The 25,069-nt window shown below is 52.9% G+C and overlaps 1 protein-coding gene across 1 annotated transcript in view; it reads right to left on the bottom strand.

Moving 5' to 3' along the window:
• Nucleotides 1–24,100, bottom strand: part of GRIN2D (glutamate ionotropic receptor NMDA type subunit 2D) — a 33,620-nt gene extending 9,520 nt beyond the window's left edge. The window contains exons 1-10 of the mRNA XM_029245695.1: nucleotides 24,040–24,100; nucleotides 20,305–20,795; nucleotides 16,239–16,858; nucleotides 12,162–12,276; nucleotides 11,551–11,762; nucleotides 11,117–11,285; nucleotides 10,428–10,581; nucleotides 7,852–7,977; nucleotides 7,420–7,649; nucleotides 6,068–6,228 (exon numbers count right to left, since the gene is read on the bottom strand). Coding sequence (XP_029101528.1) covers nucleotides 6,068–6,228; nucleotides 7,420–7,649; nucleotides 7,852–7,977; nucleotides 10,428–10,581; nucleotides 11,117–11,285; nucleotides 11,551–11,762; nucleotides 12,162–12,276; nucleotides 16,239–16,858; nucleotides 20,305–20,769 — 2,252 coding nt within the window. The 5' untranslated portion in view covers nucleotides 20,770–20,795; nucleotides 24,040–24,100. The remainder of the gene's footprint in view (nucleotides 1–6,067; nucleotides 6,229–7,419; nucleotides 7,650–7,851; nucleotides 7,978–10,427; nucleotides 10,582–11,116; nucleotides 11,286–11,550; nucleotides 11,763–12,161; nucleotides 12,277–16,238; nucleotides 16,859–20,304; nucleotides 20,796–24,039) is intronic.
• Between the last annotated feature and the right edge of the window lie 969 nt (nucleotides 24,101–25,069).

Genomic DNA, 25,069 nt, shown 5'->3' with positions numbered 1-25,069 from the left:
GAATGGTGTTCTTATAAAAAGGGAGGATTTAGATACAGAGACATGCACAAAGGGAAGATGATCTGAAAAGACACAGGAAGAAGATGGCCGTCTATAAAGCCAAGGAGAGAGGCCTGGGACAGATCCTTCCTTCACAGCCCTCAGAGGGAACCAAGGAGGACTTCTAGCCTCCAGAACCGTGAGACAATAAAGTTTTGTTATGGTAGCCCTAGCAAACCAATAATGAACTTGAAATGAGAACAGAACTTGATGTATAATAAACACTATGGTAAATTAAAAAGGTATGGGAATGATACCAAGCCTTGGCAAGCATGTGGAACAAATGGAACTTTCCTGCACTGCGATGAGAGTGTAAACTGGTACAACCACTTTGGAAAATGTCTGGCAGTATCTTTTGAAGCTAAGCAGACACCTCCCTATGACCTAGCAGGTCCACCCATGGGAATTTACCCGAGAAATATGAATGTATACGTCCTCCAAACACTTGTACGAGAATCTTCATAGTAGAATATTCACAATGGCCAAACACCGGAAACAACCCAAATGTTCACCAATCAGGAGAGTGGAAGATTTCTGATATATTCCTCTATTGGTATACTCAGTGGAATACTGCAGTGAACAAACTTGGTAGTCGCGCTGGATGAAGCAAGCTAGACACAAAAACTATCATATACACTGTTATATATACACTGTTTGATTCTGTTTATGTAATATTCAATGAACCAGGCAAAACTAATTTACAGTGATAATCTATGGTGACTAGAAGGGCAGAGGGGAACTAGAAATTTTCCATACCTTAACCTGGGTATGGCCACATGAATGTATAGCTGATCAATGAACCTCACACTTAAGATCTGTATGTGGTGGGATGTAAATTGGTGCAGCCACTATAGAGAACAGTATGGAGTTTCCTTGAAAAGCTAAAAATATGAAAAAAGAGCTACCATATGATCCAGCAATCCCACTCTTGTGCACATATCCGGAAAAGACAAAAATTAGAATTTGAAAAGACACATGCATCCCAGTGTTCACAACAGCACTATTTACAATAGCCAAGACATGGAAGCAACCTAAACGCTCATTGACCGATGAATGGATAAAGAGGATGTGGTATGTGTGTGCGCACACACACACACACACACACACACTGGAATATTATTCGGCTATAAAAAAGAATGAAATGATGCCATTTGCAGCAACTTGGATGGACCTAGAGATTATCATACTAAGTGAAGTAAGTCAGACAGAGAAAGGTAAATATCATATAATATCACTTATATGTGGAAACTAAAAAAATACAGGGGACTTCCCTGACGGTCCACTAGTTAAGACTTCGCCTTCCAATGCAGGGGGTGCAGGTTCAATCCCTGGTTGGGAAGCTAAGATCCCACATGCCTTGAGGCCAAAAAACCAAAACATAAAACGGAAGCAATATTGTAACAAATTCAATAAAGACTTTAAAAATGGTCCACATCAAAAATACTTTAAAAAAATACAAATGAACTTATTTACAAAATAGAAATAGACTCACAGACATAGAAAATAAACATGGTTACCAAAGGGGAAAGCAGGGGAGGGATAAATTAGGAGTTTGGGATTAGCAGATACACACTACTCTATATAAAAGAGATCGACAAGGGCCTACTGTATAGCACAGGAATTATATTCATATCTTGTAATAACCTATAATGGAAAAGAATCTGAAAAAATCATATATATATATATATATATATATATATATATATATATGAATCACTTTGCCGTACCCCTGAAACTAACACATTATAAATCAACTATACTAGTATATATACATATTTATATACATACGTAATACATAGAGAGACCACATCAAATTTCCCTTGGAGGAAATGGTGGCCACTTTAACATGAGACCGACCCCCATGTTACAAGGAAATATGTGGCTTAGCAGAGAGGCTTTTTTTTTTTTTTTTACAATTCCTGCATCTATGGCTCCTCTGTGCTCAGAATGTGTGTTGGGGACCCCTTGAAACGGCCTCTGCTGTGTTCCAATAAAACTTTATTCACCGACAAAAAAAAAATTTAAAAAAAAATAAATCGATTATACTCCAATAAAAAAAGAAAAAGATCTGTGTATGTTACAGCTCAATTTTAAAAAAAGATGCAATATAAAAAGACACGGGATGAAGCCTCAAGCTATTCTTATTAAGGGCTGGGATTGTGGCTGACATTTGGATGAAAAGAAGAATACAGTTATCCCTCCTTTTAACTCAGGGGTGGGATAGATTTGGATTCATTTTTTTGAGATGGGGCTGGTCTCCCTTGCTGGTCACACTCTCACTGCTCTCCAAAATTCAGGAACCAAGTAGATGTGGGACATGAGGGTCCTACCCTTACCCAGGTCTTGGAATTCTTGCTCTCCAAATGTAAGGATGAGATAGACTGGGAATGTGAGGGTTCCCTGTAGAAGTTAAAAAAAAAAAAAAAGAGGAAGGCAATTCCCCTGCCCCCTGAGGAAGGCGTTTGATACTTGTGAAGTAGGGGGGGCGGGGATGAGTCAGCTGGCTGGCTGGGGAGGATACTCTGGGGGTGAGTAAGGAAGTGAAAATTCCCAGGGGGGTGGGGAGGTGGCCAGAGTCCTTTTATGTTTCATGCTCATAACCTTCACTATGAAACTTTTGGCATTTAGATGATGTAGACCTGGGCCGCCCAATTTGGTATCTACACACATCCCTGTGGCTGGTTTAAGCACTTGAAAGGTGGCAAGTTTGAACTGAGATGTGTGGTGAGTATAAAATGCACACTGGATTTCAAAAGGTGTGTGTGTTGGTGGGGGTGGGAGGGTGGATTATGTAAAAGGTCGCAACCATTTTTATACTGATTATGTGTTGCAATAATATTTTGAATATACTAGGCTAAGTAAAATACATCATTAAAACAAATTTCACCTGTTTCTTTTTATGTCTTTTTACGTGGCTACTAACAATTTAGAATTACACAGTAGCTTGCATTTCCTTTCTGCTGGACAGTGCAGGCAAACTGACGCCCTTCACGTTTCCAATCTTCAATCCAGCACATATGGGCTTGAGGTCTGGGCTTCTGTGGGGATTAAGGGAGAGATGGGCTCCAATTTTAGTTAATAGGCTCCAGAGCTGGAAGACATGGGCCTGTGAGATGGTCCAGAAAGTGAATTCAATCTGGCAAAGGGGAGCTTGAAGCCAGGAATGGAGATTTCAATTTGAGAATCCTTCTCAAATTCCTGAGAAGCCCAGGAATTTGCACAGTTTTTAGGAAAGGGGTTACGGGGATAAAGGTATCTAGATGCTAAGGGGTGGGAAACTCCAGATGACATCTGGGGGTCGGGGCAAGTACAGGAAGGGATTAAGAAGTGGAAGAAGGACGAGGAAAGAAGAGGAGGAGGAAAAGAAGAAAAAAGAAAAAGAGAGGAAAGGAAGGAAACAACAACAAAAGAGGTAAAAAGACAAGAGTTCTAGAACTCCATGTGACAGCCACTAGCCAGACTGGACCAAGTGTGAATTGAGATGAACTGTGATTGTAACATTTGAAGTACCCACCCTGCCCCCTGCCAAAACAGTGAAACATCTCATTCATTTTTTTTTTTTTTTTTTTTTGGCGGCTTGTGGGATTTTAGTTCCCTGACCAGGGATTGAACCTGGGCCCTCAGCAGTGAGAGCATGGGGTCCTAACCACTGGACTGCCAGGGAATTCCCCATCATTAATTTTGATATTATATATTGAAATAATATATTGGAGCTATTGGGTTAAATACAATGTACCATTCGAATTAATATCACCTGTTTTTTTTAGTGTGGCTCCTGGGTACATTTACATTACATATGTGGACCTACTGTATAGCCCAGGGAACTCTATTCAATATCATAACCTATAATGGAAAAGAATCTGAAAAAGTATATATATATATATTTCAGTTATGTGTATACAACTGAATCGCTTTGCTGTACGTCTGAAACATTGCAAATCAACTATACTTCAATTAAAAAAAAATGTTTCATGGGATTGCCCTGGTGGTCCAGTGATTGGGACTCCGCGCTTCCACTCTGAGGGCGCACTGGTTCGGTCCCCGGTTGGGGAACTAGGATCCCGTATGCCGCAACAAAAACCCATTCTGTATGTGTGCCTGTTTTTAAAAATAAATACAATTTAAAAATGTTTCATAAATGAAAAAAATAAAATCACTTATCCACCCCCCAAAAAAAGAAAAATATTACATATGTGGCTCCCCAGCTCTGCTCTAGAAAAAAGGTGGAGGAAATGCCTGGAAATATGAATAAGGAGGGGGAGAGGAGAGATCTTCACTTTTTACCTTATTATTTTTAACAAGTGTGTTAGGTAAATAAAACCTTTGAAGAGAAGGGGGAAAGAGATTTGGGAAGGGGAAACCTCGTTCATGAAGATTGGGAACCTGAAGGCAAGGGGTGCCAGGCAGAGAAAGGGGGTGTCCTCAGGCAGGGGAGCCCTGGGAAGGGGGCTGAGGGGGTCCATCGGGCTTCACAGCTGAAGGAAAGACAGGAGGAAGGGTGTTCTGGAAACAAGCTTGAGGCTTTGTTCCCCACAGGTTCCCGGCCATCTTTGAGAACCTGCGTGGAGCAGGGAACCACGTGACATGTCCCAACAATTCTAATCAAGACTGACGGGTAAAAAATATCCAGTTACAACTGGCACCTGCAGGGGTCAGCAGAGAGTGGGCCTGGGGGAAAGGTGTCAGGAGGGCAATACAGCTTCTGACTAACTGGTCCCTCTGATGTCCCCCTCCATTCATTCTCCACACGGAGGCCAGAGGGGGCATTTACAAACAGAAATCTGATCACATCGCTCCCCTACTTAATGTCCCCCTTTCCCATGGCTTCTCACTGCCCTTCAAATAAAACCCAGCGCTGACCTTGGCCTCAGGGGTCACACCCTATGTTCTACTCTCATCTACCCTCCAAACTGAGCTCTAACTGAGCTCACCACCCTTCAGCCATGATGGCTTCTTGCTGTTCCTCTAAGAAGCCAAGACCGCTCGGGGCTCAGACCCTTTGCCTCCAAGGCTAGGCAAGTCCACCTAGCTAAGGAGGAGTCCCTTACCTCCTCCTGGGCTCTGTTCCAGTTACCTCCCCCAGAGGCCTGCCCTCAACACCCTGGTGAATACACCCCAGCTCAGTCACACTCTAGCTCACAATCACTTTCTGAAATGATCATGCTGATTTTTCTGTTTGCATGTTTCTTGTTAATTTCCTACCTCTAGGTCTTAAGCTTGCTGTGGGCAGGAATTGTGATCTGTTTGTTCACTGCCTGGCATGGAGCTGAGGCTAAGAAAATAAATGCATGCTGAATGACTAAATCAATGAGGGACGGGGAGAGGGAGTCATTGTGCTTAGCTTTGTTGTAACCTTGGACTGCACTTTGGGGCCAGAACTGAACTTTTCCCCATGATTTGGGAAACTGATGTTAAAATATATATATATATATATATCTCTCTCTCTCTCTACAAGTATTGATTCCAGTGAGTTCAGATCTAATGATGATGATGATGGTAGTAATAATAATAATAACAGCAAATACCTACAGTGTGCCAGGCACTGTTCTAAGTGTTTTGCGTGGATTAACTAATAATAATAACTATAATAATATATATTATTTAATAATAATGACTATAATAATATATTAACTAATAATAATAACTATAACAATTCTTATAAAAAACTTATGAGGTGGGTTCTCTTGTCATCCCCATTTTACAAAGGAGGAAACTGAGGCTCAGAGAGGTTGAGTAACTTGCCCAAGGTCACACAGCCAAGAAGGGACAAAGCCAGGATCTGAACCCTGATAGTCTGGCTCCATAATTCGTAACCACTGGCTCTCTGAAAATATCCTAAGGCTCCTACTCCCAGAAGGGGGAGTTCATTCCCACCCTCAATGACCTCTGCCCTCCAAGCTGGCCCACCCCGGGATGACCTCTGAGGCTGATGAACAACCCCTGACCCCTTGCCATCTCCAAGCCTCCTCAGGGGCCCCAGCAGCCCCGCTCCCTACCCCCCACCTCCCGGCCCCCGGTCTGCGCTGACCCTGCCTTGAGCTGAGTGAGCGCTTCCTCTACGCGGGGCTGGTTGTAGCGCACCATGTAACTGTGCATGTCGGGGTAGTTGCTGCGGATGTTCTTCTCTGTGGACCCGTTGGGCACCGTCCCAAACTTCAGGGGCGGGTACTGCTCCTGGGGCCGCTGGAACTGGGGCAGAATGGGGAGTCATTAGGGCACCCCCCCAGGGGGCATTTGGGTCAAGATGTCCTCAACCAGCTGCTCCATTCTGGGGGACACTGGCAGACACCCCAGTCCAGAAGTGTTTCTCACACTTGCTCGCCATGACCCATGGAAACACTACTCTTCACCCATCACATACACCCGCAGTTATCTGTACGTATGTGTGCAGATATGTAGACATACACATGCACACACACAGTCAGGAGTAATATTGAAATATTTAATCCCCAGTATGGGCTGATCATGGTCCAATCAGAAAAGACACAGGCAACAAATCTCCAGACAGGTCCCAGAGGCACTTGATGGGCCAGGCATTAACCCTTAACTTGCTGGATCATGAGAGGTCCCCGGGGCAGGGGCTGGCATGGCACCGGCTGGGGGCAGTTGCTAACAGTTCCCAATCTGTTCAGAAATAGTTCACTATTTTAACAACAGACCCAGCCAGATAGGTGTGTGCTGGCCTAATGTCGGGTGTCTACATGACTAAAACAAAAGTTTCATACAACCATACTCACCCTGATTACCTAAAATGCAGTCAAACATATTTTTTATTCTATTCTAATCCATTCCATTAAAAAAAAAATGTCTGTTGTAATCCATTGAATTGGTTCCTCAACCTTCTAATAGGTCATGACACCCAGTTAACCACGTTAGTCTCAAAATGTGCTGTGCAGACCACCAGTCCATGAACGAACTGTGATCCGTGATGAGGTAAGTACAGAAACCGAGAGAGTCAAGCTATTTGACAGAATAATTTTACGTCTGTTGAACCTAATAAAGATGTGGGTTGGAATTTTGCACGTCTTGGTTTTAAATTTTATTTTACTTTTCCAGTAATTCCTTTCTATCATATTTTATAAAAGCATTGGTCTCCACTGGATTAGAAATGTCAAAAAGTAGCCCTTCATCACAGTTTGAGAGAAGCACTGATCTAGAATATTCCATTTGGCACTCCTGCCCCTAGAATATTTGGGGATACTCTCTTCTCCTTGGAATATTTAAATAGTTCATTGTGAAACATAACCATTTTCCTCCGGAGTATTCCATTCTACCATTCTGGGTCTCTTTCGAGGAAGAGACCCCCCACGATTCCCCCCCTCCCCCACCATCTGCCACCTACAACCTCAGCCAATTCCCTCCCTCCCCAAACACACATACCTTTCGGTCACTGAGCCCAGACACGGTATCCACATACTCCTCCTGGATCATGAAGGCGGCCAGGTTGGCTGTGTAGCTGGCGAGGAAGATGACGGCGAAGAAAGCCCACACCAGCACCATGATTTTGCTGGTGGTCCCCCGGGGGTTCTCCACGGGCACCGAGTTATTGAACACCAGGGCCCAGAGCAGCCAGATGGATTTCCCAATGGTGAAAGTTGAGCCGCCAGGGCCTGCAGGGGGCCAGGAGGGGGACATGGACCCCAAATCCCTTATGCTCAATGAGGGAGCAGAAAGAACTACAATTCCCAGTGGCCCATGAGGCCCCTGTTGCCTCAGGAGACCATAACTCTATCCCAGGGGCTGTTGGGAAACGTAGTTCTCTCTCTGTGGTCCAGGCACTCTGAGGTAGGGTGACGGAGGAAGGGGACTCACGTTTGCCCGTGGCCAGGCTGCGGTTGTAGCCGACGGGACTGAGGTACTCAAAGATGAAAACGGTGACGGCGACCACAGTGAGGCACATGACGAACATCATCACCCACACGGCAGGGCTGTATGGCTCTGAGGGCAAGGGGGTGTGTGGCCATGACTCAGCCAAGCCAAGGCTTGGGTGCCCACAGACATGTGAACAAGGTACAGCCCAGATCTGACCCCGTCCTACTCTGCCCCCTTCTTGGGGACAGCCTCATTGCCCACCCAGACCCCTGGCAGGGGTGGCGGGGCAGTCTCTCCCAAAGAAAATCATCTCAATGATTTCTGTGATTTCAACCACCATATAGAAACTATCTCCTAATTATGTTTCCTGAGCCCCAGACCTGATTCTCCACCTCCCCCTGGCAATCCCTCCAGGCCATTCATGTCCCACACGGAGCCCAGCACCGACTCCCAGGCTCCCCACCCTGGGAGTTCCCCGTCCATCCAGTCACCGCCCAGACCCTCCCTCCCACATTTGCCACCCTCACTCCCTCCTTCCCTCCCCCTCACCAGCATCCTGTCAGTCCCCAGCCCTATCCTCCTGTCCTGCCCCCACCCACCCCCACCTCGGCCTTTCCTCTCCATTCTCTCTGCCAACACTGCTCAGGCCACATCCTGTCCCCTGGACCATCTCCCCATCCTCTCCTCTCCAGCCCTTCCCCCCACGACGGCCCTAGAAGCTCTTTCTACACCCAGAGATGACCTGGCCTCTCCCTAGCTCACAGACCTCTGTGGCTCCCCAGTGCCCCCAGGACAAAGTCCCTGCCTCTCAGACTTGTTTCCACTCTCGTCTCTGGACTGATCATTTTTTCAAGAACCCATTGCTTTAACCACCCAGAACTCACAGTTCCCCAAACAAGCTACATCCTCTCTGCCTCTTTCTCAATAGCTCCCCTACCAGAGGCACCACCCTGACCTGTCCATCAGCCAAACCTGAGTTCCTGCATCCCCTCCTCACACTGCTTCCAGGAGTTCACTGACAACAAACCCAAATCACTCTTTCTTGAGATCAGTACCCGGGATTTGACCTTCCTGGGCCAAGTGTAAGCGGCCAGGACTGCCCCTGTCACAGTAGGGTCACCAGCCTGGATTGTCACAGCAGTATCTGGGGACATGCCTATCACCTCCACTGGGCCACGTGATGGGGCATAAACATGACCTTGTCACTCCCTTGCTGAAAGCAGGGGCCCCACGTGGTGCCTGTCAGGGTGCCCTGCAGAGACCTTGGTGCAAAGAGGAGGCCACAAGAGACACCGTTGGGGAAATAGACAGAAAACAAAACACCAGAGAAGGGTTGTCCCTTCTCCTCTCAGCCCTTCCCCCTCCCAGGAGCTTTGCTCAGACTTTGGAGAGCAGGAGGGAACGGACGTGAACTGCTGCCCTTGGCTTGATGTACGCTTTCCCTTTTGTCTTCTCCAAGCTCAGTAAATGAGATCTCTACCCAATCTACCTCAAAGCCACCAACCCATTGTGTGCCAGCTTTCTATACGCATCCTATGCCTGTTTACTCGTCTCACCCTCTAGGCCATCTTCCTATCCTGCACCCCAAACTCACTCTGCACGGACCTCTCCAGTAGCCTCCTCATGGGCCTCCTGCATCCGCAGACCCACTAGTGGGATATCTTAAAAGCCTAAATCTGATCGTATATCCCCACACCACCGCCTGCAGTTAAAAGCCTTGCCATTGCAATAAAAGTAAAACCCAACCTTCCTACCGTAGCAACCAAGGCCCTGCTCGATCCACCACCTGATTCCCTCTCAGCCCTCACCTCCTACCTCTCCCATGATCACTCACTGCCCCCTCCCCTGGTCACACAGGCCTCCCGGTAGTTCACAAATACCCCACGAACATTCCCACCTTGGGGCCTTTGCCCTTAATGTTAATCTGCTCGGGACACTTTTCCAGCCAGATCTATGCAGGACCGGGTCACCTGCTCAGAGGGACCCGCCTGTCCACCCACAGCAACACCGATCCTATTCTTCTCTGTCTCTTCCCCTGGCTTAATTTCTCGTAGTATTCACCACCATATGAAATGATCTTGCCCATGTATATCTTTAAGAGATTGTTTTCTGTCTCCCCGATGAGGCCCTGGGAGAGCTCTTAAAGGGCAAGGTTTCCTGTGCAGCCCAGAGCCTGGCACATAGTAGGTGCTCAGTAAACATTGTTTGATGAGGCCCATGCTCATCTCTTTTCCTCATCTCATACTTATGTACAGGGGAAGATGGTTTTTGTGGGGCCTGCCACTTATACAATTTGGAGGGTTCTCTTTAAGAAACAAGAAAATAAAATTATGAATACAAGACCAGGTACAGGGCCTTGAAGGGGCTGTGCAGGAGAAGGCTTCTGAAGCTCAGACTTTCTTAGCTTCATTGTAAAATTGCTTCTGGTGGGGGAAATTCTCCCATTTTACAGGTTAGGGAACTGAGGCCCTCAGTTCACCAGAGTCACCCTGCTGGTACAAGCAATAGCAGGATGGGAAATGGACACACAGCTGCCCCCAAACCCCACCCCTTGCCATTCCAGGACCTGGGCTCACCGAGAAAGGCCGAGGGGGACACAGTGCCATTGCTACGCGCCACCATAACGCTGATGCCTGTCTCCACGAAGGGGACGGAGAAATCCACTATCTCGGACCGCTCCTCGTTGATGGTGAGAGAGCCAATGGCCATGTCCGCGCGCTGGTAGAACACCTGGGAGTGAGGACAGGGAGGGAGTGAGGGAACACGGCTGGCTCAGGACAAAGACGGGTCCCAGGAGGAGACCAGTGACAGGATGATAGAAAGGGCTAGGAGGGTGGCGGGGTGGATGAGGGGGACGCAGGCAGAATGGGGCAGGAAAGGTGGAGGTGAGTGTCGAGAACAAGAGTGGGAAGAAGTGGCCTCCTGCTGCATCCTCCTCCCCCAGCAAGCCTCTGAAAGTTTTGGGCTCCATCCTCCAGGCCCCGCCCCCTTTTCCTAATAGTTCCACCCTCCGAGCCCCGCCTCCTCCGCCCCAAGTGTCCTTCCTCCTGTCCCGGCCCCTCCGTCAAGGTGGGTCCTCCTCGTGGCCCCGCCCCTTCAAATCCAGGCTTCTCACCTTCGGCCACGCCCCTTCGGCCTCAGAGTTCTCCCCTCATAGTCCCGCCCCCTCAGAAGCCTGACCCAGCCGCTTCTCGGCCCTGACCTGGTCCCGACTCCGCCCCACACCTGTCTTGTCCCGCCCCCACCCTGTCCCCGCCCACCTCACCTCCCCGATCATGCCGTTCCAGACACCATCGATCTTTTTGCCGTGCTTGCCGTTGGTGACCAGGTAGAGGTCATAGCTGAAGCCGATGGTGTGCGCCAGCCGCTTCAGAATGTCGATGCAGAAGCCCTTGCAGCACCGCTTTTCTGGGCGGGGGGCGTCCGGCGGAGGGCTGCGGGGAGCGAGCAGGCTTGGGGATGTTGGGGATCCCTGCGCCCCCCCCCCCGCGCCTTATGGAGGGAGGGACGAGCAGCCACTAAAACTATGGTGGGCATCGCTTTCTGGGGAAACTGAGGCTCAAAGGAATTACATGACTTGTCCAAGGTCACCAAGCTGGACGGCTTTCTGGGTCCCAAGGGAGGAGGGGGCTGGGGCTAGGACTACTAGGCTTCAAGAGAGGATTTTGAAGCTGGAACTTCTGGATCCTGGGCTGTCACCTGTGGGTGCGGTTGAGCTGGCTCCGGCAGGGGACGGAGTCTCTGATGCAAGTGCCACTGATGGGGTCGGCGGGCTCCACAATGACGAAAGGCCTCTCTTCCAGCGTGGCCACGGTGAGGTGCTGCGTGTCATCAACTGGCTGCAGGAAGCGGCCATAGCGGGACCACAGCGGGTACTTGAGGCGGAGCGTCTGCTGCTCCCAGCTGCCCACCTTGGCCAAGAGCAGGGGATTCAGGCTTCCTGAGGGGGACTTTCTAGAATGTTCTGGCCTCCATGGCCTGCCTTCCTCGTAGCCGCGAGCTCCCAGCTCCTTCTCCCTCAGATCCAGGAGTCTGGGCGTCCTCCCCCACCTGTCCCTTGGACCCAGAAACCCTTTCCTCCTTCAGACCCACGAGTCTGGGCTTTCTTCTACCAGAATCCAGGGGTCTGGATTCCCAGTCCTTCCCCTTAGGACCTAGAAGTCCAGGCTCCCAGCCCCTTCCTCCGTCAGAGGCCGGAATGCAGGGCCTCAGCCCCCACCTCTGCCAGGAGTCTAGGTCCTCATTGCTTCTTCCCCAGGACCCAGGAATCCAGGCCCTCTCCCATGCCTGAGGTCAGCGCCAGGACTCACCACCTCCCACGTCCTGTCTCGGGTGAGGGAGATGACCACCAGGGAGGGGTTCACCAGGAAGCCATCCTCATTGAAGGAGTAATCCCGGTTATCCCAGGTAATGTTCATGAAGTACCTGCCCAGCAGGAAGGGAGGGGACACGTGGGGGCCTGAACTGCACCTTGGCAGCTGAAGGCCGAGAAAGTCCCCTGTCTACTGACCAACCCCAGCGCCCAGTTTGAATCTCTCCTCTAAGTTCTGGAAAACCCAAATACGCCTCTCCTCTGCTAGGCATTCTCCCTTGGCAGCTCGGTGCCTCCAGGACCAGGTCCCAGACCCTCAGCCTGGGTTTGAGGCTCTAGGGGACCCACCTGCCTCTGCAGCCCGATCTCTGATCACTGCCCACCGTCAAACTCTCTCCGCCCAAACCCTTTTTCTGCCCCACAAATAGTGAATGCAGGGTGTCCCCCAAAATATCAAGTGGTTTTCTATCTCTAGGCTTTTGTAGGTGCTTTTCTCTCTGCCTAGAAAAAAACCCTTGGACTTCCCTGGTGGTCCAGTGGTTAAGACTCTGCGCTTGCACTGCAGTGGGTATGGGTTCGATCCCTGGACAGGGAAGTTCCACATGCCGCGCAGCACGGCCCAAGAAAAAGAAAAAAGAAAAAAACCCTTATTCTCTCCCTCCTCATCCTGACTAGTTCTTAGGTGTTCAAGACTCAGCTCACGTGTCCCTTCTTCTGGACAGAAGCCCCGGGAGGGTCTCTGGACTCCCAGGTATCTCTATTATACAATGGCACCCTGTGCTCTGAATGCCTGTCACATCACCCAGGTCACTGGACCAGACCCTCAGCTGCCATCCTTGCCTCCTCGCTTCCCCCAACCCAGGCCATCAGTCCCCAAGCCCCATCCTTCCTGCCCCTGGGATATCTCTGCCCCATCCCCTCCTCTCTGTCCCCACAGCCCTCCTGGACCCCTACCCCAGCCTCCTGCTTGGCCTCCAGCCTCCAATCTTTCTCCTCCAGTCTGTCCCCACCCCATGCTGGAGAGGTCTTTCTATACCCTAAACTGACTCCACCTCTCCCCTGCTCATAGCCCACCCATGGCTCCCCAGTGCCCCAGAACAAAGTCCAAGCCTCTCAACCTGGCCTTCAAGGCCCTCGCGGCCTGAGCCTCTCCACCTAACCAGCCTCATCATTCCCAACCCCTAATTCTCCACCCTGAGCTACTGTGGTTTCATCAACCTGCCCAGGTTTTCTCCCCTCTGGTCTTTTGCACAATGCTCTTCCCCCTGCCTGGATTATCTATTTCTGGTGGACTCCCAACTGCCCTTGCAATCAAATCTAAACCCCTAACCTGGCCTAAATGCCCTACCTGAGCTGGGCCCCATGTTACTCCACCATACGCTGCCCACTTGCCCACTGTGCTCCAGGCACACTGGCTTTATTTCAGGCAATTCCAGCCTCAGGGCCTTTGTACCTGCTGTTTCCCCTCCCTCTCTTCACTCAGATCTTCAGATAGTTGGCTCTCTCTCTCTCTCTCTCTCTTTTTTTCTGGCTGTGCTGCGCAGCTTGTGGGATTTTAGTTCCCCAACCAGGGATTGGAACCTGGGTCCTCGGCAGTGAGAGCATCAAGTCCTAACCACTGGACCTCCAGGGAATTCCCTTGGATCTTTCTCTTTATCCTTTTTTTTTGCGGTACGCGGGCCTCTCACTGCTGTGGCCTCTCCCGCTGCGGAGCACAGGCTCAGGACGCGCAGGCTCAGCGGCCATGGCTCACGGGCCTAGCCGCTCTGCGGCATGTGGGATCTTCCCGGACCGGGGCACGAACCCGCGTCCCCTGCATCGGCAGGCTGACTCTCAACCACTGCGCCACCAGGGAAGCCCCCTTTTTTTTTTTTTTTAACCTCCAAATTTCACCTACTTGAAAAGGCCTTTCCTGACGACGTCACCTAACCTAGCACCATAGACATTTGTTATACATTCTACCTGCTTTATTTTCATCTCAGAAGTTATTACCTGCTGATGTTTTTTTCCTTTCTTTTCTTGTCTGTGCACTGATTGTCTCACCTATGAGACTGTAAGCTCTGTGAGAGCAGAGGCCTTGTTCAACATTATACCCTGTTCATAAAGCAGGGCTTGGCACACCACAGACTCTTGACAAAGGGCTTTTCAATGAATGAGTGGATGAATGAATGAGCAGTTTATTCTTCAGGTCTCAGCTTAGAAACCACCTCCTCCTGGAAACCTCACTGACTCCGTAGCCTGACCCATGACTTGTATAGCCTAGTTTGGAAGGTTGACTGGGACCAACACAGTTCCGCTCCTGGGAGGAAGTTAGCTGTGAGATTTGGAGGCATGGGTGATGGACAGGATGGGCTGAAATGATGAGTATCATGAAGGAACAGAAATTCTGGGTAAGCAGAAGAACTGGACAGCCCCTGGGAGTGGCAAGCCTGAGACAGAGATAGAGATAGAGATGGAGACGAAGATGGTGATGAAGATGGAGATGGTGATGGTGATGGAGAGGGGGAGGGAGAAAGATAGATACACACACACACACACACACACACACACACACACACAGAAGCAGAGAGGATCAGAAAGAGAGAATCAGAATGAATTGAAAGAGTAGCTGGAATTGAGGAATTGGCCTCAATTCCTGATGTCTGGGTTTCTGTGCATGTTTATCTTTCCAATAAACCCCTCTTTCCCCGAGGAAACTTGAATGAGACTCTGCTTCCTGCAACCAAAAATGTCCTGGCTTTGCAGTACTCTCCCCAGTGCTCCCACAAAGTCCGTGCAACCTCCATTATTGCAAATAACATGCTGTGTTGTCATTATCCCACCCCTGTCTGCTACCCCTACAGGACCCTGTGTTCTTTCAAGAGAAGTCCATGGTCTTATTCATCTCTGCGTTCCCAGCGCCCAGCATGAGCCCTAGTTCCTAGCGGGCGCTCAGTAAGTATTTATGAACAAGGGATGCTTTTCTCATCCTCTTGCCCCTGGATCCCGATTCCCAACTCCCCACCTCCCCACTTCTCAATTCTGCTCCCTTAGGCTTTCTTCCCCACCCATCGCCCCTTCCCAAGCTCAGCCCATCCTCATTTCAGCATTAAAGTCCTCTCCTTCCACTGTCTGTCACCAAACTCATCAAGTTCTCACTCCCAAAGCTTCCTGGGGTGGAGATGCTGTTTCCCACCAAATCCTGGTCTCCTCTTCTAAAACAGTCATGTGTCAACTGGGCACACACCTGCCCAGCTAGAATTGACATTTCCCACATTCCCCGAAATTCCTTGCAGCTAGCCCAGGGCATGGGCAGGTGATATTCAAACTCTAACAATCAGTGCAGCACAGGCACTACCCAATCAGAATCGATGTCTAGCCAATCTGCATGGATGTGGCAGTACACAACCAATAAGTCAGTCCTGGCCCAGTGACTACGTTCTCACCGATGGGATGTAAGACTCGTCCCTTCCACCTCACTGGCCATAAAGGAAATGGCTTGTTCACCTCCTCACCAGAAAGGAGATGGCAGAGCAACAAGGTAGGAGAGTCCTGAGTCCCTGAATGACCACATGGAGCGATGGAGTCTCCTGATAACCTGAATCGTGCATCTCTGGATTGTTAAGTGAGAGAGGAACAAACTTCTACCTTGTTTGGGACATTGGATTGTCGGGTCTTTTTGTTACTGAAGTTCAACTCCTACTCTAACTAGGGTATTTCACCAAATCTAAGATGCTATCAACTAGAAGATGTGTCACAATTTTCACCTACCACGAAGGAAAAAAATGCACTGCCCATGAAACCTTGGTAGGCTAACAATTGTAAGACATGTCTTGGTTTCAAAGACATTAAACTATGCAAAAACGCGCATCCTAGAATCATGAAATATAGTAATACACTCACTGTATCTCAGGTGCTTTTTTCCAAATCACCTGATTTAACCCCAGAAAGGAGACCCAATTACACTCGTTTTACGGAAAAGGAGACTGAAGTTCTGAGAGGGGACGTGACCCATTTGAGGCCACTCAGGCACAAGTATCCCAGGTACTCAGGCTCAGGAATCTTCCCACAGCCCTCCCAGCCCAGCCCCACTCACCTGTGTAGACTCTCCCCTCGGTGGGTGCGGTTTTGGGCGCGACAGTCATGGCCAAGTTCAGGCAGGAAGCCATAGTCACGCAGCAGGGCCTGGGCACCTCTGGCCACTACGGCCACGCCAGCTGCCACACGCCGGGCCAGATCATCCCTCCAGCCTGCCGAGCGCACTGCAAACAGCCCGGCAGGCAGTGGGGCGCCTCCTGGCAGAAGAAGGGGCTCCCCAGGGGTGCCCGAGCCCCCGCCTCCAGCCAGCTGGGGCCCCACCATGAACCAGACGTAGCCAGGCCCAGTAAGGCCAGCCTCCTCGGCTGCCCGGAACACAGGCTCAGCCTCCTCACGGGCACAGAAGAGCAGGCGGATCTGCGCACTGACACTACGGAGCTGGGCGCCCAGCACGGCCTCGCCAGCCCCAGGGTCCAGCGTCAATGCCCCGCGGTGCTCCCAGCCCACCAGGCTGCCATCAGTCAGCACCTCAATGTAGGACAGGAAGGCCCGGTGGCCGGGGGCACGTGTGGTCACAGCTACAAAAGACGTCCAGTCGTATTCCTCCAGCACCTCGAAGATGACCTGAAGCTGCTGCTCTGTGGACGAGCCCAGCTGCAGGAAGGTGGAACCCTTCTCCTGCAGGGGAGGAGGAGGAAGATGTCAGGCCACCCCACGTGGAGACCTCAGCTCCCAGCAGTCAATAAGGGACCTTCAGCGACCAGTGAAGGGTTCACAGCTCCCAGGGGTCCAAAGGGGACCTCATCTCCCAGCAACTGATAAGGGCATCACAGCTCCCAATGGCCAAAGGCAGCTCACAGCTCTCAACATGGCAGGCTGACTAGCCGTTCGGCAAACCCATCTCCTTTCCTTGCTGGGGCACAGAGCTAGACCTGGGTTATGTTTAACCACAGGACTGAGTTCTAGGCTCATCCATAAAAACCTCTCCCCCCATGCACCTTACTCTTCCCTGTCTGAGGGCAGATGCAGAGGCCCCAGAGGAGAAACCTAGGGGGTTACAGAGCCACAACACAGAGGAACCTAAGTCCCTGAGTCACGGCTTGGAGGCGAGACTGTTTGGAACAAGAACACCTGTTTGGATTTTATATGAGTGAGAAACAACCTTCTATTGGCTTAAGCCACTGAGAAGTCGGGGTTTATCTGTTACAGCAGCTAACATTACTGTAGTGGACACAATCAGCATCCTGGGAGGGAATTACAGTTCCCAGCATCCACTGAGAGGGACTACATCTCCCAGCAGGCCATGAGGGTGCTGAAGGTAGTCTCTTCCAACTGGAGGAAGCTTTGCTGAGTAGACTTGCCCTTCTCTGCTTTTTTTCCTACCTTCCTGTCCCCTCCTTTTCTGTTTCCTTTGCTGGACTCTCTTCCTCAGTCAGAATTCTGTCCTCTCTCCCTGGTGATCTCATCTAAATCCATGGGTTTAAATACTGTCTCCTGTGCTCTCCAATATGGTAGCTACTAGCCACCCATGACTATTCACATTAAAATCAATTAAAGTTAAATAAAACTTAGTTCCCTGGTTGCACTAACCACACGTCAAGTGCTCAACAGCTACACATGGCTGTGGCTATCATATGTGACAGAGCAGATGAAGACCACCTTCATCATTGCAGAGAATTCTATTGGACAGCCCTTGGGCCCATATCCAGACCATCTCCAAGACTTCTCGGCTCTGTTCAAAACATGACCCCAGCTGTTCAATCCTCACTACGGGCCCTGTCACGGCCCTCATGGTTACCACTCTCTTGCCTAGAGGACAACAACTTCCTAACCCATCTCGACTTCCTTTCTCGCACCTTCCATTCTCCAGACAGCAGCCAGAGTGATCTGTTCAAAATAGTAATTGGATTGCCTCCCTTCTTGGTTGAAAACCTTCCAATAATTCTACATCAGAATCAAAGCCAAAGTCCTCGCTGTGGCCCACAAGGCCCCGCATGACCTCGTCCCCGTCGCCTCTCTGACCTCATCTCCCATCACCCCAACCTCTTTGCTCTTCCTCAGACACCTCAAGTTCCTTCTGGCCTCAGGGGCTTTGCCCTTCACTGTCACCTTTCTCGGGGACACTTTTCCCCCCAGCTCCTCCCCTCCTCAGTCCTCAGGTCCAGCTCAGTTTTACCTCCTTGGGGAGGCCTCCCCTGACCACCATCTATTGAGCCATGTCCTCGGTCATTACCTCTCCTTCAGGACAGATTTCAACTCTCTGTTATTTGTTTTTTCTGTCTCCCCATTAGAAATACAAACTCTGTGAAAGCAGGGACCTTGTCTTTTTTTTTTTTTTTAACCTTTCATAACTGTATTCCCCAGAACCTAAAACAGCCCTGGCACAGAACCAGCCAATAAATCTTCCAGTAATGCGATGAGACAAGCAAGTGTACTTTCTCCCTAGACGTGTGCCTGTGGTTAAATGTGTACCGGTTAGGGCTGTTGTCCTGAGGGGATGAGGCCTCCCAGAATGCCGTGAGAGCACTGAAGGGCCCTCACCCTTGGCAGGTGGAGGTGTGCTCAGGGGACCACATTCCCAGTATTCAACGGGGGCACAGATGCAGCTGTGAGGACCACTCTTTCTTCCATTCAGAAACACTAAAGGGACTATATTTCCCAGAAGGCAATGGGTGTGCACCTAGCAGACAGTGAAACAGAGGGGCACACATTTCTAAGCAGCAATGGAGGTATGAGGGACCACGTCTCTCCGTATGCCAAGGAGGTGGCAGCCAGGAAGTAATAAGTTCATCTCTCAGATGATCTGCCTTCAAATCTTTGGACAACCCCATGCCAAAGAGAAGAAGAAAGTTGGACAGAGATCTTTCCCAGAGTGCCCTGGACACGAGAGAACTACGAGTCCCAGCCTCCAATAGTGATCTAGTCACAGAGCCGCCGGCCCCCACAGCAGGGAATTGGTGGAGACTTAGGCTCCACCCACTCAGGTGGCCCCATCCTCAGGCGAGTCCCACTTCTCAGTTACACTGGCTCCACCTCTGAATAGGCCCCGCCCCTTCTCAGGCACCTCCTCTTAGCTGACCACTTCTTAGTCCGCACACAAGACTTGTTCAAATTCTGCCTTTCCCTACCAGAAGTCCACTCCAGCTGGCCCCTCCTGTGCCCTCGGGAGGCAGGCCTCTCTCCAGGCCACAGCCAGCTCCAGCCTCTGCCCCCGCCTTCCCTGTAGGGCTCCTGGCTTTGACCTCTCATTGGCTGAGGCTACCTCTCTGGGGGGCCTTCATCTTTCCAGGACCACCCCCTGGATTCTTGCTTTCCAAGACTTACAGTTGGGTGAGCCCACTCCCAGACCGTCTTCCTCTCTAGACTCCGCCCCTTTAGTACAGAGCAGGGGTCCTGTCCTCCCTGGCCTCCCCTCTCACCGGCTAGCCCCGCCCCTTCCCTGACTCACCCCTTCCTTGACTGGCCTCTCCCCACTTCCTAGCTGCAGGGTTCTACTCCTCCCTCGCCCTCTCACTTAGGACACCTCTCTTTCTCATACTCGTCCTTTCACCAGATGGTTCTGTCCTCCTTCGTTGACCTTTAGACTCCATGCCCAGCTGGCCGGGAACCTCCCTTTCCCTCAGTACCTGATACCCCTCTCTCCTGGTCCCTGTTCCTGCCTTCCTGGCTCCCGCCTCCTCTCTAGCCCTCACCCATTTCTGAACCCCATTCGTTTTCAACTGACTCCCCCTCGCTGATCCCAGAGCCCAGCCCTCACTCCGACCTTGCCATCTCAGGCGTGTCCCTTCTCGTTCCCAGTCCCCGCCCCTCACTGGCAGGCCCCGCCTCTTCCCCAGATCCCACCCCCTCCCCTGATCGCAGCCTCTCAACTCTTCCCATAGTCTGATCACCCCAGACCCTGCTTCTAGATGATTCCCCGGCACACTCCGTTCCGCCTATAGACCACGCCCCTCCAAGTCAGCCCCGCCTCTTACTTAGACCTGATCCTTACATGTGTCCCCACCGCATCCCCGATGGGGGGCCCTCAGGGCTGGCCCCGCCCCCTTACAACCCCGCCCACCCACGACGGGCCCCGGCTCCGCCCCTCAGCCTCTGGCCCCGCCCCACCCGCGGGTTGCGCGCACCTTGGGCGTGAGCACGAGCGCGGCGCCGCCGTGCACGGCCACGATGGGCAGTGAAGTCTGCGCCGACAGGAAGTCAAGGATGGGCGCGACGGCGGGCGCGCGCGAGTCGTCCTCGAAGACGACGCCGTGCACCCTCAGCCCCGACAGCAGGTCGCAGAGCTGCAGCACGAGGCTGCGTGGGTCCGAGCCGTTGAGCACCAGCGCCACCGGCCGCACGTCCAGGCCCGGGCTGCGCACGGCCGCCGCCACGGCCGGGCCCAGTCGCGCCGCCTCGGTCGCGTACGCAGGCCCCGAGAACACGAGCGCCACGTTGAGAGGTCGCGCCCCGCCGGGGCCCCCGCCAGGCCCGCCGGCCCCGCCCGGCCCCGGCACCTCCTCCGGGAACGGGCTGGCGCAGGCCAGCGCCAGCAGCAGCAGCATCTTAGCGGGGCCCCGAGGGCCGCGGGGGCCACCGGCGCCGCGCATCGCCTGCGGGCCCTGCCGGGCGGCCTCTAAGCACGCAGGCACGCGGGGAGGGACACGGAGGAGGGTGGGACGCAGAGACGGGGAGACACGGGGAGCAGAGAGAGATACGAATGAGAGACACAGAGATGGAAAGACAGACAGGGAGACAAGGTATAGGAAGAGATACAGGGAGAAGGAGAGATACAAGGAGACAGGGACTCAGGTAGAAGTGAGAAAGGTTGGGGTGATAGAGGGAGAGACACGGACAGAGAGATATAGAGGCAAAGGGAGAGATACAGAAGCAAAGGAGAGACAGAGACCGAGGGAGAGATACAGAGGCAAAGAGAGTGGAGGTGGGTAATGGGGACAGAGAAGATACAGTGGTAGGGAGAAGAGATAGACAAGGTAGGAAGGGGGAGGACAATGAGACAGGACAGATGGGAAACAGACCCACAGAGATGGGATCAGAACAGGAGCAGAGAGAGACCCAGGAAGATAGGAAGAGATGAAAACAGTCACAGAGAGATGGTCAGGGAGAGAGAGTGATGGGGAGAAGGAGGGAGATGGAAGGAGAAACAGACAGGGATAGAGAGGCTCAGAGTAACAGAGGCAGAGAGAGATAAGGCGGAGTGACAGATACAGGGAGGGAATGAGAGGCAGGAGTGATGCAGAGATAGATGAAGGAAGGTGGGAGACATAAGAGGAACGAGAAAGTTGGACAGAGAGAGGAAGATGGAAAGAAACCCAGGAAGACGGAGACAGAGACCCCACAGCCAGCAAGAGACACGCACACAAGAGATGGAGAAACAGGCAAAATCAGAGATTGCGCGAGAAGGCAGGCAGAGCAGACAGAAAACACAAGAAGACAGAAAACACAAGAAGACAGAAATAGCGAGGCAAAGAGCAAGACCCCCGCCAGGGAGGTGCCCAGCACAGACATGAAAGGAAGGCCAGGAAGGCGAGTGGCAGGAGGGATCAAAAATAAAAGGAAGAAAAAGTGAAGGGGAACAAAAAAAGAGAAAGGGAAAAGGGGTCAGGTGTGTGGGGGGAGAGAAAGAGAAAAAGAAATTAGTGGGGATCCTGCGGAGAGAATATGCCCCCCACGACCTTACCCCTCCATTTGAGCACAACCCCCAACCCATTTTTGGCCCCTTATTCCTGTCCCTGTCCCCCCATTCTCAATGAGAGCTAGAAAGAGTCATGGCCCAGTCTGAGCTGCGGGGTTGGGGGGCACAGCTGTGGAGAGCTGGGGGGAGCGGGGGTCCCTGGCTCCCAGCCCAGAGCAATTTAGTAAATGAGAGGCAATACAGCGTCTCTTCCTGTGTCCCTGTTGAATACTAGCTGCCTGGGGTGGTCAGGCTGGGAGCCCAGACTCCTGGCTCCTGGATCTGAGGGAGCAGGGCACTGGGGGCCTGAACTCCTGGTTCTCAGGATTTAGAGCGTACAGAAGGGGCTTCTCGAAGGGGTGAGGGTCCAGACAAGGAAGGGTTCACTCTTTACTGTCAATCAGGCTCCTGTCCGGTTGCCATGGTAGCGCAGGCCTCTATCCACCCCACAGACAGCTAGGGTAGGGGAAAGGCCCACACCCCTTCCGCTGCCTAGAGGCCTCACCCCCCACACCCTTCCAGCCTTCCCAGGGACCCTGGGCCACTGTCTCCCTAGGGATGGGGGCAGGGGCTCTCAGCATACCCAAATCCTGGCTCCCCCTCGCCCCTCCTCTCCACTGCCCTTCCCCAAGCAGCTGGCTCAATCAGTGCTCAGAATAGCCCCCCTCTGCCCCAAAATAACCCACAGCTGTGGCCTGGCGCCCCCACCCCCACCCCAGGATAACACACGTTCTCCCCACCCTTCCTGGTGGCTGCTCACCCCTTCAGCCCCTCTGCCTCTCTCAGACTCACCCCTGCCTGGCCTCTGGCCTTGGGGACCCCGGGGTCCTACTTCCTGCTGAGGCCCAAGAAGGCAGCTCCAGCCCCACCCTTCTTAGGAGGCTGGATGCCAAGTTCTTGCCTGTGAGGGATTTGGGAGGGCAGTCTCCCACCCCTCCAGGGACAGATAGAGAAGCAGTATCCCCAGCCACTGAGGGACTCTGGCGTTCCAACCCCCCAAACCTACACCCCCAGGGATCACATTGTCCAGGCCTCCAATCTCCACCTCCTCATGAGTTTCTGTCCCCACTTCCATCCCCAGGGGGCCAAAGAGTCCAGACCACCATCCCCTCCCCATCAGGGGCTCAGGATACTGAGCCCCCAGCCCCCTTCTCCCTCAGACACAGAAGCCCTATCCTCCAACTTCTCCCACAGACTCGGGAGTCCTGGCTGTTGGGCCCCCTCCTTCCCCAGGACCCAGGAGTCCTGGTGCTCAGTTCCATCCTTTCCCAGGATCCAGGAGTCCCGGCTCACTCCTGCCCCCTACTCAGGAATCCAGCTGCCCAGCCTCCTTTATGCCCAGGACCCAGGAATCCAGGCCCATAGCCCTCTCCTCCCTTAAAGGACCCCTTTTGGTCTCAAGCCCCATTCGTCCCATCATCCTGGGCACCCCCCAGCTCCAGTCGCCCCGAGTCACCCCACTCAGGTCCTATGCACAGTACAGCCTGTCCCTCAGCTGAGGAGGAGGGTGCAGAGATTCCTGGTGTGTCCCTGTCTCCATCACTCCCCCCCATCCATCACAGAAGAGAGGAGAGGCCACTTCGATCAACAGCCCGCCCCCCCACCTTCGCGTCGTGCTGCAGACGGCGTCCCGTTCCCCCCCTCCAGCCCTGTTCTCTCCCCACCCTAATCCTGGTGCTTGGAAGAGGCTAGAAGGGTATTCCAGAACCTTGAGGAAGGGATGGTAGCTTGGGGCGAGGGGTGCCAGGGCCTGGATGCTCTCAAGGTCCTTGGTAGAGGTATTAATAGCAGACTCACAGCTGAGGAGGGAGGGGAGATGGAGAGGAGAGAGGGAGGAGGACAGGCGAGGTGGGGGGGAGACTGATGCGGGCAGGGGGTGGGGTGGGGCAGAGGGAAGGTGAGATGGAGAGATGGGGGATAGAGAGGGAGATGGGGCGTCAGGTGTATGGGGCTGGGGAGAGGGATCAAAGTGTCAGAAATGGGGGGTTAGCAGACATGAGGTGTAGAGACCTGGGAAAAAGGGCTCAGAGAGGGAGAAGGAGATAGGGGGCAGAGAGGCCCCCAGAGACCCCTGTTCCCCATTCAATCCCTGTCCTTCCCGGAGGCCCCTGGCCAACTTTCCCTGTCCTAGATTTGGGAATCCGCGTTCCCACCCCCACCCCTGCATCCCCTACCCCAGCCTTACCTTTTCATGACCCTGTTCTGTGGGGGGTATTGCGAGGGTGCCAGGAACGGAACCGGAGTCCAGCGACCCGAAGATTCGGCGGAGGGCTCAGGGAGCCGCGGAGGGGGTGGGGGGGCAGGCCCTGGGGCGGCGGCAGTGGCGGGGACCTCCTGCCCGTCCCTGGCTCCAGCTCTCCCTCCTCTTCTTCGGTCCGTCCTGCCCTGTCTGTCCCCCAAGGTTGCGGCCACTCAGACTAGGCGAGGACGCTGCTACACATGTTGCGCTGGAAGTTGGGCCCCGGACATTGCGGAGGCTGTCGGGGTGTCCTCTCGCTGCCCCGACCCCGTGGGGATCCCCCCTCCGCCCACCCGGGGTGCCCCCCTCTGCCGCTTCAGCCCCGGCTCCTCCCCCCCGTCCATGTGTCCGGTTCCGCCTCTCCCTGGCTCATTCGCATCCCCCCCCTTTGTGCCCTTAGCGCTCCCCCCCTCCGGCTTCTGTGTCTGTCTGTCTGTCTGACTGGGTCACCTCTGAAGCCGGTGGCGTGTGTGTGTGTGTGTGTGTGTGTGTGTGTGTGTGTGTGCCTGAGGGGCGGAAGAGTGCCTGTCGGGGGGACTGCTCGCCCCTTCCTCGCTTGGGCACCTCCAGACGACCCCCCTCGTTCCCCCACTCTTAAATACAGGCAGAAACACACACCATACACACACGCACCACCTCACTTCCCTGGGATTCCCCTCAACACCCCCGGAGCTTGAGGAGCGACACACACACACACACACACACACACACACACACACACACACACACACACACACACACACACACACACGGGTCTGATGGGGCCGGGCTGCCACTGCCGTCAGGGGCTGTTCGGACAGACAGGAGGACACAGGCAGCCGGGGACGCCAGAAGCCCGGCCGGACGAAGGCAGGAGGCACAGAGCCCAGGTACACACCATCCATCCGGGTTTGGGGGGGGCTCGGAGGGAGGAAACTGGGGGGCCCGCGACACCCAGGCAGGTGGCTCAGGGTCGAGACGGACAGACAGAACCCTC

Source organism: Monodon monoceros, unplaced genomic scaffold, assembly GCF_005190385.1.
Source record: "Monodon monoceros isolate NGI ecotype Baffin Bay Population unplaced genomic scaffold, NGI_Narwhal_1 Super_Scaffold_10, whole genome shotgun sequence".
Classification (NCBI taxonomy): Eukaryota; Metazoa; Chordata; class Mammalia; order Artiodactyla; family Monodontidae; genus Monodon; species Monodon monoceros.
This window is presented reverse-complemented; position numbering and strand designations above follow the sequence as displayed.